We start from the raw sequence: 13,749 nt of genomic DNA on the forward strand, positions 1-13,749 counted from the left end.
GGTGAGTGTGAGGTGAGTAGATGAAATGGATGAACGGGTCCTGAGGGAGCAGCCGTGCGCGAGCAAGCGCGGGCTGGGCCAGGCACTAAGGGGCAGCCAATGGGTCACGTGATGGGTGAGGGTGCGTGGCAAGAAGAGGGGATGGGCGTGGTGGGAACGGGTGGTTAGAGCGACGCGAAAAACGGCGTCGAATGTCGCCGTTTCTGGCAGCTGGCTAACCGTCTCATTGATTTATGGAGTAGATTTTGGTTTCCCCCCCCCTCCTTTAGGGACCGTGCAATGGATTCCCAGCGTCTGGTTGATATGGGTGGCTATGAAATCGTCGTAGCGCGTCCTGGTTCCGGGCGCCAGGTTGGAGGGCGTAATCGATGGCTTGCTCTGGAGGCAGAGCACGGCGTTGACGTATTCCTTTTTCTCGGCTGTCGAGTATGTAGACCTGATTCGATTCGTTAGGCTGGATATTGGAAAAGGAATGGCATTTCTACAGAAGAGCGTTCACCATTCTTTTCGAGTTTGCAGGCTATCCAGCGTGCAGTTGAGTGTGCTGTTGTTTAGAGAAGCAATGGTGATGTTGTAGGCATAGCTGGCCAGAGAATCCAGCTGAGACTGCGCGACAGCAGTCGAAGTCGTGTCTTGAGAGAGAGCAGGCGTCACGAGAGTTTGAACGGTGACGAGGAAAGAATCAATCCACCGCATCTCGAGAGATAATTAATGCCACAATAGACAGTCAACCAAATAGAGGCGCCTCTCTTTACACTCTACTCAGGGGGAACCTCATACACCCACCCTTTGGGGCGGACATGAGGTCGATATCCTGTATACTTAATCCATTGCAACCGCTAAAACAAGATCGACAGCAATCACGCACCTAAACACGCAGAGCGCCCAAAGAAGGAATATTCATACCTGCAATCCCCTGCTATCGGCACGCCTGACAGGGTTGCACCCAATTAGAATTATGCAACTACGGCAGGACGATCAGAATTCTTATCTGGACATCATCCTTCCCCGGCCTAGGTAACTTTACAACTTCCACCCCAAGTAACTAGTAATTCGATTAGACCAAATCCGTGGATCTCTCGCGTTACCCGCCTTCTTCGTTACATAGGTGGTTACTGCTGACAATAATAACAAGATTTCACACGACCTGATCTCTGCCTATCGTTGCTAGCAGCACTGTCATTAGATGGTACGTGACGACATCCTGATAGCACGATGACCCAATCTCAGCCACAAGTGGCACATTTCTTCCAAATCAGCCACATGTTGATGTTCTCAGCAGACTCGAGGCGTATTTCCTGAATGTCTCATATTTTTCTCCTCTTCTTTCAATTCTTCGTACCCTGTTTTTTAAGGAATTTCTCCGCATTTCGAAAAAAAATATACAGACAGGTTTATGCTACCCATCATGATGAATTCGCTTGTCATATCTCGCTGTCGTACAAGTATGCATCTGCTCAGCAGTCCCAGCAGCAGCAGCAGCAGTTTCGGGTCTCTCCTCTTCTTCCCTTCTTCTTCCATCGCGCCCAGGGGCGCTGGTAGGATCTGGAGAAGCCTGGCGACCACCATCACGCCGCCAACAAAGCAGTACAAGCACCCGAATCCCGGAAACTTCATCAACCGGCCGAAAGATGAAATGAGGGAGATCGCCCGCAAGGGAGGCCAGAAAGGTGGAAAGGCGAGAGGCGTCGGGGGGTTTCATAACATGGACCCGGGGAAGCAGGTAAGGAGCACCATCTACCTACCTACCTACCTAGTTGGATCATTCTTCTCCCCTGTTTTTTTTCTTTGGCAATTGATCTCGATTTAACTCTGGCATAATCCATCAGCGCGCAATCGCTTCCAAAGGTGGACGTGCCTCGGGCGCCTCGTTCCAGAAAGGGAGTGAAAGGGCTCGACAGGCGGGGAGGAAGGGAGGGATAGCGCGCAGTCAGAACCCATTTAGGGAAGAGTGAACAGGCCTCAGGAATTTTGTGTTCTTCAAAGCAAGAATGTAGATAGATGCACTGTCTTGTGTAGTCTATAGTTATGCTATGATTGTATGAATGTCATGAATTGATTCGGCGTTTTACGTCACCGGAACCGCGGCCGACCGCGCTAGGCCGCATCGGGCTGCCATAAACAACGGCCGCGAATCAACCCGCCGCGCGCCGGCGAACGTTATTCGATAGAGGTTATTCTTGTATGATTGCTTCTATTCCTAGCACTCTCGAGCCCCGGTCATTCTGTATTGTCCAACGTCTACTATGACAGCAGGCATACAGAATTGAAAAATATATCTACTCGCATTTTTAGACCTTGTTGACCTTCCAAACAAACAGCAAGCAAGCAGCTTCCTGGAGCTCTACGCGTCGGCACCATGCCGGTGTTCACGTCGCCGTTTCCGACATCGCACGACACTATAGGCACTTCCACTCTAGGAAGTCCTGCTATCCCATCCTCTCCTCCCCAGGTGGTTCGGACGCGTCAGAACTCAGCAGCCGAGAACCGCGAACGACCAGCCACCCGTCGCTCATCGAGAGACGCCGACGTCCAAGGCCCTTCCAAGAACACGTCCGCAAATCCGCGGCCGGCACAAAACGACCTCGACAAGCGACTCGCGCAGTACACCATCGATTGGAGCAAGCTTCCAGATGGAGGCAAGAACCGTGATCCGCATCCGCTGGACGTGCCCGAGGACGACGACAAAGACTCGGAGATTGGTGGACCGGAAGACTTTACCATGAACATAGAGAAGTATATCCTGGGAAGTGGAGATGCAACAGACCGGCGGAAGGAGGACCTTGTCGGGAAGCAGGAGCACCAGCGTCTCGACTCCCGCGCGGAGGAGGGTGACTACAGTGAATTCGGCCCTCCAGTTGACATGTCCACTCCCTCACACCTTTGGCGGGGAAAGAATACCAGCACAGGGAAAGAAGGAACGCACTTGGAAGACATCGAAGAGAACTTTGCCGATAGTCCGGATCAGCCTGGGACGCCAGCGAAGCCGGTAGAGGAACAGCACCCCGAAGACGACACATATGCCACGGTTCTCCGGGAAATTGAGCATCTCCAGGATGAGCTACGTGATAGGGACGAGAAAATTCGAGCGAATCAAGAAAGAGCCTTGGAAGCAGAATCCGCCGCTGAGGAGATCCAATATCTACGAGCAGAGCTGCAAAGGAAAGACGCGTTATTATCTGAGTTACATGCCAAACGTGATGAAGCAGAAACGCTGCGAGAGCAGATTCAAGCGTTGCAGGAGCAAAATGACGAGAAAGATAGGCTTCTCCAGAAATCGAGCGACAGCTCAGAAGCACTTCAGCAGCAGATCGACGATCTCAAGGCCGAACTCCGAAAGCGAGATGAACGAGCGTCCAATGATGACAAAGAGCTCGCGTCCCTCCGTCAGCAATTAAGTGATGCACGCGAGCAACTGAAAAAGAGGGATGAAGCCCTGGAAGACAGCACGTCCAAGTTGCGCGAAATGGCGTCCAACACAGAACTTCAGCTTCGGCAAAAGAATACCGAGATCGAAAACCTCAAGGCTCAGTTAGATGACCGAGTGCTGGAAGTATGCCAACTGGTGGAAAATCTGGCCGAGGTCAACCGCGAATACGATACACTTGAAGAGAGGCTTGGTATGCTGGAAAACCGGAATAGACCGCTGGAGGAGAAGAATATCGTGTTGGAAGCCGAAGCCAACCGGGCCAAAACCGAAGTCGTCTCACAGAAAAATGCCTTATCTACCCTGGCCGCAGACTTGTCAATCGAAACGAATGGCAAGACATACCACGAAATCCTCGATTCGCTCAAAGCGTGGTGCCAGTTAAAGAAGACCTCTGATGCCGCTTTGCAGGAAGCCTCTACAGCACAGAAAGAGACGGACGAGCTGCGAACGCAGATTACCCAGCTTCAGGCGGAATCAAAGGAAACAGCCTCGGCGAAGGAATCCCTCGAGCTGGAATTAAAACGTTCTCAGGAATTAGTCACCGAGTCCCGGGCCCTCATCACAACTATCGAGAGCGAAAACATCCGGCTGACATCACGACTGCACGAACTCAACGCCAATCTTGCCGAGGCTCGAGAAGAATTGCAGCGCGTCAAGGAAGAGCGTTCTAGCGCTCTGGAGACCATTGAGCGTCTTCGCAAGAGCACAGCAGCCCGACCGCCAAGCCCGGCCCGTTCAAAAACCCCTACTACCTTACCGCAGGAATCGGATGAGCAGAAGTATCGCGCCATCCAGGAGGCGCATCAAGTCGAGATCAAGAGCCTGCAGGACGCGCATGCCAGCGCCATCTCCACCTTGCGAAAATCCTACACGGGGACCGCGGAGAACCTGCGTGCCCTTCTGGCCGAATCAGAGCAACGCGAGGCAGACCTTCGATCGGAACTCCGCGCCCTCCGCGACTCGACGTCCTCGCACGAGCGCGAAGTCGCCGCCCTCAAAGCGGAGGTAAAGAGACTCGAGTCCGTCCTGGCAATCAAGGAAGAAGCCGCCGCCGACGCGGACCGACGGATCGCCCGGTCGATAGAGAAGCGCGAGCGAGAATGGGAGCGCCGGATTGACCTCCTCCTGAAGGAGCGGGACAAGATGAGCAAAGCGCTGCTGTGGGCCTGGGGGGAGAAAGAAGTCGGAAAGACGAAAGAGCCCGGTCCTGGTGATGATTCCCGTGGGCCCAAACAGGGGTATCGGTACAAGTATGTTGTTCGTCATTCGACGTGAAAGAATGAATATTCGTTTGTATATGCGTACATTCGTGTACGGTACTGTACATTAGGTCTGGGTACGGTGTATTAAAAGCATTATGTCTGAGAAATGCAACCCATTTGCTTTTTTTTTGGAGTACTCTTTGCTTAATAAGTAATAGAGAAGAAAAATTCATTACTGTATACTCCGTAATAGCATGGCATACTTTCCAATGCCAGCCGTAAGACCGTAAGGCTGCTGGCTGGCTTGCTCAACAAACAATTACAATTAATCAATACTCATCCTCATCTTCGTCGTTGAAAAGAAAAAAAAAGGAAAAAAAAGAATAGCCCCCTTCTTGTCAAGTCCATTTGTAATATCCATATCATACATACAGTGTACTATACTACTGTTTTGTGCTGATAAGAAAAAACAAAAACGAAATCGACGTCGTTTCGACCCCTGCTATGGGCTCATATCATGAAAAGACAGAAAAGACAGAGAAGGAGAACTTAAGACTTTGAACTAGAAGGATTTCTGGGAACCTTGGGTATTTTGTCTTTTTGCTCTCACAGTCCATGCATACTTGTCCGCTCCGCACCCCGGTAGGTGTTCGTTTCTAAATCGTGGTCTTCTTCGATCGATATGCCCGATGCCAGGTTCAGTGACGTTCGTGCGGCCTTCTTGCTGGCGCCGAGCCCGGTCTCGGCCAGAGTGCTAATGCCACCGTACGTGCTGCTTCGCGGTCGCCGTGTACTTGGGTAGACAATCGCGAAGTCGTCGCAGCGGGGGATTGGAGGCAGGGTCCTGGATGGATCAAAGCGAGGATATTGGTGGTGGGAATGGAATCTTCGAGGATAGTCCGGCAGCGGGCGTCGAGGACGATGGTTGTAGTGGTGACTTTGGGTGTGCCGCGGCAGGTGAGATGGTTCAACTCGAGGATACCGGGGCCGAGGAGGACGAACGCTGTGGTGGGGGTGGTAGCCGATCGGATGATTAGTGTTTCGACGTTTGATGATGCCATTATCAGGCGTCATCGGGCGGCCGTGACCATGTCCGTGTCCCATGGGCCTTGGAGGGGGCGGGATGTAGTTGGGGTGGTGAGGATGATGGATAGATCGGGGAGGCGGTTCAATATAAGAAGTACGAGATTTGCGCACAACCAGAGGTTGAGGGGGGAGGACAGGGGCTGGATCTCGAGGACTTGAATTGCTTGAGGGCAGATTGTTCCCTTGATTTGAGTCCATGTTCGCGGCAGAAGTCGGTGACGAGTCAGTGTTCGGCTCCGAGACTGCGGCCGTTGCAGAGGAATCGTCACTACCCTGCGTCTCGGAGTCGGTATCGGCAGACAATGGGGGAGACGACAGGGCGCGGATTTCCGGATCTTCAGAGAGAGCAACAAAGTTTGTCAACGTCTTGGGGAGGAATTTGCGAGAAGAAACGGATGATTTTTGTCGCTCATGCTTGGGCTTTGCCGGAACTTCTGGTACGTCTGGTAATTCTGGAGGGGAAGCTTTGGTCAACGCGGACTCAGTGCCCAGCTGCCAGCTCGAGGACATCGAGGGGTTTCGGGAGAGAGGCGAGACGCCGTTTCCCACACTGTTCGATCCCTCGGACGAGTCTCCCACTGGAGACGTCTTGGGTGAGCTGTCGACCGGTGATGATGCAATCTCTGGTCGAATTGAGGCCGGGTTCGTGTTGACAGACAGTTGTGGGCGTAACCGGGCAGCACCCGGATACCGAATGCTTGGAGGACGAACAGGTTGCTCGAAGATGGAACTGTGGTTTGGTGACCAGTACAATTCGCCGTTGCCTGGGCCTGCGTCGGGGTGGCGGCAAAGATAGAAGATCTCGTGCTTGAGCGTCTCGCTTTCCCAAGTAGACTCCGATAAGATACTTCCGTCCCGTGGTGGTCGTTGCGGCGCATATAGGCCCAATAACGAAGCATCATAAGGCCGTTCACACACTTGGAAAGAAAAGAAAAGAGCACAGGCAGTGATACTGAAGATAGTTAGCATAGAGCAATTGGCGATTCAGGTGCTCGTCCAGGGACAGCTTACAATGCCAGTACGGCAATCACAATCGCAACTCGATGGAGGGAACAGCTAATTCCAGCCTGCCACAGATGGTGTGTTCCTAGGCGCGAGTGACACGTCGCTTGCTTCGAGACTACCACCAAGCCTGCCACAGATGACGCCAACCACACGACGATCATGATGCGAGGCAAGTAGGAGCACGCTGTATGCAGCGGGGTTCTTGGAATATTGAATCCACGCATCTTTTTGTACTGCCAGGAAAGGATGGAGTGAAAAACTACGAAGGGGACCGAAAGAAAGGACTATGTCAAAAGAATGGTCAGCTTCGAAAAGTCGAGTAGCGCCAGAAGAAAAAAAAACATACTGCCACGAGACCCAGAATTAAACTTGGGGTCATGGTTCCATCGACACGTCCCGTTCCATACAAATATGTGACCAGCACGCATTCGGACAACGACTGCAAAAGCATCAGATAAAGAGCCACAAAGATAACCAGGCGTATCCACCCCCGGCGGCCCCGGGCAGCGGCCATGGTTATGCCGGCCATCTTTATCGTCCTGCTGTCTTTCCAGCTTCAAAGATCAGGCGCAAATGCAAGCATCAAGAAGCTCTTTATGCAAGCACTGCCTTGAATGGAATGTCAAGCACAACGGAAGAGACAGAGCAATGCAGAACTTGTCAGAGAAAAGAGAGCAGGCCAGGAATCATAGCCTTTGCACTGGAGATGACACCCCAGAGAAGAAGAAGAGAAAACAGAAGCAATTGAAGTTCTTCAGATGGGAGCATGGTGAACTAAAATGAGAAATGTCATCAGGGCTGGACGCGTCAAACGCGCCGCGGAAAGGAGGGGAGGGAATGCATCCTCAGACGTGGCGGGCATGAAGAAAGGCTCGAGTTGACCTGGCCAGGCCTAGATTGATAAGAAAGAGTTCGTGGACACATGATGTCTTCTGGAATGCTGGTGATGGTATTGCATGCCAGAGTCTGCAGGGACGCGCGTGAAACGCATACCTCGACGCGACTCACCAGCTGGGAAAGACACAGATTGGTAAGATAGCTAGAACCCTGTGACGAAACGGAAAATCATTTAGTGGAGGAGACGAAGATGTCCTGACTCCAATAGAGGCACGCCGTCAGAGGCAGAAAGGGATAGCAGTGGAATTTGCGCAGGACAGGATCATCGCGGTTTAAGGTTGAAGAACCCAGATCTACATCGCTTAGACTGAGACATATTGAAGGGATCCATTATGCAGGAGACTCGTGCTAGACTTCCATGCATCATCAAGGACCGAGCATCTGAAGACATCATCCCACGAGGAGGCGTAACAGCAAGGGATGCTGGACGGAGGGATAGAGGGATGGACGCTGCCCGTGACTGCCAGCCCTAGACTAACCCAGCGGGGTCAAGCCCTGCGGATCGCTCCTTCCCGATAAGGAACATCTTATCGAAGCCTGTACCCATGAGACAATTCAAAAAATGATCATGGCAATTTCTAAGAATATCTAGATCTTTCGGTGAAGACTGTATTCTCCCTTTAATGCTCCATTCGCTGTTCTGCGAATTCCCTCTAGCTGATCCTTGCGTGGTGAGTGAAACCTGCCATTCTCACAAGTCTTGTTCGTCAATTAATCAAGGAGGGAATGGAGTGAAGAATCTGACGTGATAATCTTGTGGGTGCATTAGCACACGTCATATGAAAGGGTTCGAGTATACAGTCTCTCGATCGAGAGCGATGAAAGGTACATGAATGCGAGTGTCCGTCGCAGCTTGGCTTCGGCATACTAAGCCTCGAAAAATATCAGGTATTCTGCAGAGGCTGATAGCCTTCATCAACAGCGCTGAACATTTCTCACTGAATAATGTTAAAAATAAACTGTACTTTGCACGTCGGAAGTTCCCCTGAAATTATCGCCGACCTCTCCTGCAGAGTACCCCTCCGCGGTCTGGCTGGCAAGAGACTTGCTAGCGGCACCTTCTAGCCTAGCGCGTAGGCTGCCACGGACATGATCGTTTAAACTCTCTGCGAAGTATCCACTCACAATGCGTCAGTTACTTAATTTAATTTCGTGGCGATAAGAATAATAAAAGAGGGGGGAAGAATAAAACGAAAAAAAAAAGGAAAAAAAATCGAACACGGAAATTGCGTGGAGGAACCTGTCACTATCCGAATTGGTCTTGGAGTATCAACTGACGTTATGAATCCTTCCTTCCTTTGTAGGAAGGTATCTGGTGTCTTCCAGTGTTCCAGGTGTCTGCCTAATAATATTCGAAGTTTAGTCGGCGTGAATGACGCATTAGGGTGATTTTATCGCTCCGCAAACTTCACCAACAGTCCGGGACCAGGGTCAGCATCAAGACCCACAGTCTCTCGCCCTCCAGTGAGCCGTTGGTTTCGCAAGCGCCGCCAAAAGCCGTCGAGGAATGAGGAGCGTGTTCAGCCCAACAGCCAAGGCTGAGACTCCATCGGCCAGTCCAGATTGTGCCCGACTTAGAGACAGTGCATGTAACATGCCCATCAGGTAAGAAGAGACTGGATCTTGGATTTCGCGTAGTTGATCGAAAAATGTTCCGACTCAATAAGTTGAGGACGGAATCAAGGACGAGTGATGTGTATGACGTATGCCAGATCTCGATAAGGTGAGAAGACATGCGGAGGATCTCAGGAAAACGGAAAGAGCGACAGAGCCGCTGGCAGGAACAGGCAGGTGCGAGGGACGATCGCACAGGAGCCGAAGTTCCGAACTGCCCTACGATGGGTCTGGCCAATTGAGGCTCTGCGGCCGTGATTTCCCTCAGTCGGTCTTTCCTCCAACACTGGCAGCATGCCGTCCACGCTGTCATTGGCAAGTGCGTTTTTGACTCTTGCCATATCAGGCAACCTGTGCCTGGCAGACCCCGACGCGCCTTGGCGCTCTTATCACGGTGGACCGGATGCTGTTGATGGAATGTTTCCCTGGGCCACAACTCATATCAACGTTATCGACAACGTGGGGTCTCTCTTTCTTTTGCTGTGGTTGAGGTTTTGTACAGATCGTGGACAAAATCAGGAGAATGGATGTTCTGAGCCTGCAAGCCTGCACGGCAGCATCAAGTCTTTACTTCCAGTATGCAACAAATGAAATCCGATAGATGCACCATGGCGTTCTGATTCCAAGGTTCTCCATCAGTAGACTGGCTTTTTCTATTACAGTGGAGAGAGACTAGTGTAGCGAGCCTGCTCGTCCCAGCTGCACCAACATAGCCGCACTCAGTCATCTCTCGTTCTCTCTTGGCAGCATCCTTGCTCCTCCAATCGAGCTCTGTAGTAAGGTCTTTGCTAACACTTCGACACAGAGTAACTTTGGTGGATTCCTTTAGCATGTGTGCCTGTTGTGCGTGGCACTTAAACGGCGATGGGAATGGTTCCTGCTCCACCACTCAGGGCTCCAGTCTCATTTGCCTTGAAGATCCCTGCAGGTCTAACTTGTAAATCAATTAGCCTTAACTTGTGTCTAGAAAGGCTTTTCGGCCTTCTGACCTGGTCTCTAGTAGTGGAATCTTGGCTGGGTCACCAGCACCACCAGCTAGCTACCATCGGAGTACGGCGTAACTCCCCTTTTGACGGCAGCCGACATGACCTTTCTTCTCATCCTTTTCTTCTTCTACCACGCCTCTTCCCCCTCTTTTCCCTTTACCCTATTCACATTTTCCATCCTCGAGGCATCCTCTCCTTCCGCCATCTCAAAGGCAGACTGCCTCAGCAGACGTTTGTCTGCGTCCTTTCATTGACAGCCCAGTCACACATCGTCCGTCGTTGCCAGACTTCACTCTTTTAGCCTTACAGTCATCCTTGTCCAATCCTCACCGGTGGTCATTCACTTTGTTCCATTTGCCAAAATGGTTGCAGTTCCCGCGACGTCTCTTCTCACAGCCACGGCTGCCCTCAATGTCCAGTCCTTGACCAATGTCGCGGTGTACTATGTAGGATCAATCATTTTCGAGCCTTGATGGATGAATATTCTGATATCTTGACTAGGGCCAGGGTGCTAATCAACAACGCCTGAGCCACTTCTGCCAGGAGACATCGCTTGATATCATCAATCTCGCGTTCATCAACGTCTTCCCTGACCAAGGTCCTGGCGGCTATCCCGGGTCGAACTTTGAGAACCAATGCGATGGCAGCACATACGTGATCAACGGTGTGAAGACTGATCTGCTCTCGGGTTGCTCGCAGATCGCCGAGGATATCCCAATCTGCCAGGCTGCTGGCAAGAAAGTCTTGCTCTCCCTTGGCGGCGCAAGCCCCAAAACCAGCAGATCCTCAGCGATGAGTCTGCTGAATCGTTTGCTGACTTCCTCTGGAGCGCATTCGGTCCGGTGACTCATGACTGGGTCCAGGCTGGCAATTCCCGTCCGTTTGGAGATGCGGTCATCGATGGATTCGACTTTGATGTAGAAAACAACGGAGGTTTCGGTATGTACCCATCGATATCAAGCTCTCCTTGCGATCTAGAGTTTTGGATTTCGTTGGATGCTGACCACCTCTAGGCTATGCCAAGATGATCCAACAATTGCGTTCGCATTTCGATGAAGTTCTAGGCCGCAAGTTCTATATTTCGGGTGCACCTCAGTGCCAGATCCCAGATGCACAGCTTAGTGACGCCATCAAAAATGCTGTCTTTGATTATATCTGGGTCCAGTTTTACAACACCCCAAGCTTTGCCGCGAGTAATTATGCGCAGGGCACGCCGGGATTCAACTTCGATGATTGGGTCACCGTTGTCAAGAACAGTGCTAATCCGAACGCTCGACTCCTTGTCGGTCTGCCTGCGAATGAGGCTGCTGCGAACCCCGGCTTCTACCTCAGCCCTGATGAGGTCAGGCCCTTGGTCAGCACGCTCTATCCGGATACCTTTGGAGGCATCATGCTCTGGGAGGCGACGGCGTCTGACGAGAACCGGATTGGCAATGCCAGCTATGCAGACAGCATGAAGAGCATTCTGAATGACTGTGCAGCTCCTCTGCTGCCAACCCCGACTCCTTCCTCGAGTCCATCTAGCACGCTAACGCCAACTTTCACTCCTTCACCGTCCAGCGCTTTCAGCTCAGCGACAACTGTTTCCCCCAGTCAGTCACCCAGCTCCAGCCCAGTTGGAATTCCTACGCCATCTTCTACGCCGGGTGCTAGCCCTTCATCCACGCCTAGCGCCAGCCCTTCGTCGACTCCGGGTTCAAAATCATCTTCTATTCCGGCTGCCAGTCCACCTCCCACTTCAGGTTCTACCAGCTCGTCTTCCGTCTCAGGTACCAGACCATCTTCTATCCGGTCTTCTGGGCTTTCTTCTGTCACTTCCAGCCCTGAAAGCGGCCCTTCATCCAGCTCAAGCCCAGTTGCGTCGAGTTCCAAATTGCCTAACCCTGGCGTGAGCATTTCAATTCCATGGAAGAACGTCTCGTCCAGCCACAGTGCTACTGCCAAGTTGACTCCAACGAACAGTCTCACTTACACAGCTCCCGGCTCTGGCTCGACTGTCACTGATTCCGCTACTGGTATCGTCACGTCCGGCGTGTCTCTTCCGACAACGGCTACAACTGCTACTGGCGCGATCTCTGTGCCTGAGACTGTCACCACTGTCGTCGTCACTTCGTACGTTGACATATGCCCTACAGGCTTCACCACAATTACGACCACGTACACGACGACATATTGCCCAGGTACAGTCTCTGCAACTACCACCCAGACCGTTCCCACCAGTGGTCCAGTGACTCAAGCTCATCCACCACCACCAGCGGGATGGACCACCAAGGTAACTGTGTGTGACCACTGTGGACCAACCGCGACAACAGTGACGCTTACACTGCCCATCACTGCAACCGCCGCTGCCACTGCAACGGGAACGACTCCAGGCAATCCATCCCAGGGCTCTGGCGGTTCCGGAAACCCTGAGAGTTCCGGTTCCAACAGCTCATTCCCTGAAGGGTCCAAGCAATCCGGTGGTTCTCATGTAGGCGCTACCCAGTATGTCACCTCGACTGAGGTGAGCTCGGTGACAGTTGTGGTCGTTCCGCAGCCTGTCAGCTCCGGAGTTGCTCGACCGACAGAAACTGGTCTTCGCCCATCGAGCTTGACTGTCAAGCCTTCTGTCGAGACGTCGCGCGTGCCTGTTGAACCCAGCAGCACGCAGGCCGGGGCTGCGCCCGTTTTCACCGGAGCCGCCGGTCAGGCAAACTTGACTCCAATCTTTGCCGTGGTCACTCTCTTCACCACCATCCTCGGCCTCTTGTAGATGATCTGATCATCGAAAATGGAAGATTTCCCAAGGAAAGTAAGATATGTTCTGTCCTAGCATCTGACAATGTTGTTGACATTTTAACGGTTATCTATTATTTTCTTCTGCTGTACGTATGTACATCCAGGATTTGCAATCAGCAGAAGCAAACAACGCGCTGATAACTACTAATCTGCTTCGATACGTCCTGATCTGATGTATGTACAGTACATTCTTTAAATTTATTTATTGTTTCAGACTTGTGGTGGTAGGGTAGGATATGAGATTGACTCTTATTAATCATGATGTCCATATCGTGTAGCTAGTTAATTATCGCAGTTCCTGTTAACATGGTATTTCTCATGTCCCTTTCTCCGTACGGGAGATAATGAAATTTGTTTCTTTTTTTTTTAAAAAAAAAAGAGAGAAGAAGAAGAAGAAGAAGACGAAGACGAAGAAAATAATAAAACGTCCATAGTTATCTCCAGTCAGGCTGCACTCAATCAAAAATCAATTAATTAAGATTCAATAATCACCATATTTTTATTCTGCGTACTGAGTTCCCAGAACTAGCAACACAGTGCCGAAAAAGCAATTTCGTTTTCCCAAAAGGATTGTATAATGCCATGCCGTCTTGCCCTCCTCCTCTCACGCAATCCCGTCCCGGTCTGTCATCATCCAACCACCACCACAACACAGCACCGGCACTGACACCATCATCCTCATACACGATATGGCTTTTCAATTAGAGAAAAAAAAAACTGCATTCTGATTCGTGCTCGCTTCGATTACTGC

At 51.5% G+C, this 13,749-nt stretch overlaps 2 protein-coding genes across 2 annotated transcripts; one reads left to right on the forward strand and one right to left on the reverse strand.

The window, feature by feature from the left end:
• Positions 1-1,447: 1,447 nt before the first annotated feature.
• Positions 1,448-4,705, forward strand: T310_4141 (Spindle pole body associated protein SnaD; the record flags this gene model as incomplete). Its single annotated transcript, XM_013472954.1, has 3 exons — positions 1,448-1,723; positions 2,027-2,039; positions 2,322-4,705. The coding sequence occupies 3 exons, from the start codon at positions 1,448-1,450 to the stop codon at positions 4,703-4,705; spliced, it is 2,673 nt and encodes an 890-aa protein (XP_013328408.1).
• A 533-nt stretch (positions 4,706-5,238) lies between these two features.
• Positions 5,239-7,237, reverse strand: T310_4142 (uncharacterized protein; the record flags this gene model as incomplete). The annotated part of the gene is made up of 3 exons (XM_013472955.1): positions 5,239-6,670; positions 6,730-7,007; positions 7,070-7,237. 3 exons carry the CDS (start codon positions 7,235-7,237, stop codon positions 5,239-5,241), a joined length of 1,878 nt encoding a protein of 625 aa, XP_013328409.1.
• Positions 7,238-13,749: the final 6,512 nt, after the last annotated feature.

Source organism: Rasamsonia emersonii (assembly GCF_000968595.1).
Source record: "Rasamsonia emersonii CBS 393.64 chromosome Unknown ctg1118621760097, whole genome shotgun sequence".
Taxonomy (NCBI): domain Eukaryota; kingdom Fungi; phylum Ascomycota; class Eurotiomycetes; order Eurotiales; family Trichocomaceae; genus Rasamsonia; species Rasamsonia emersonii.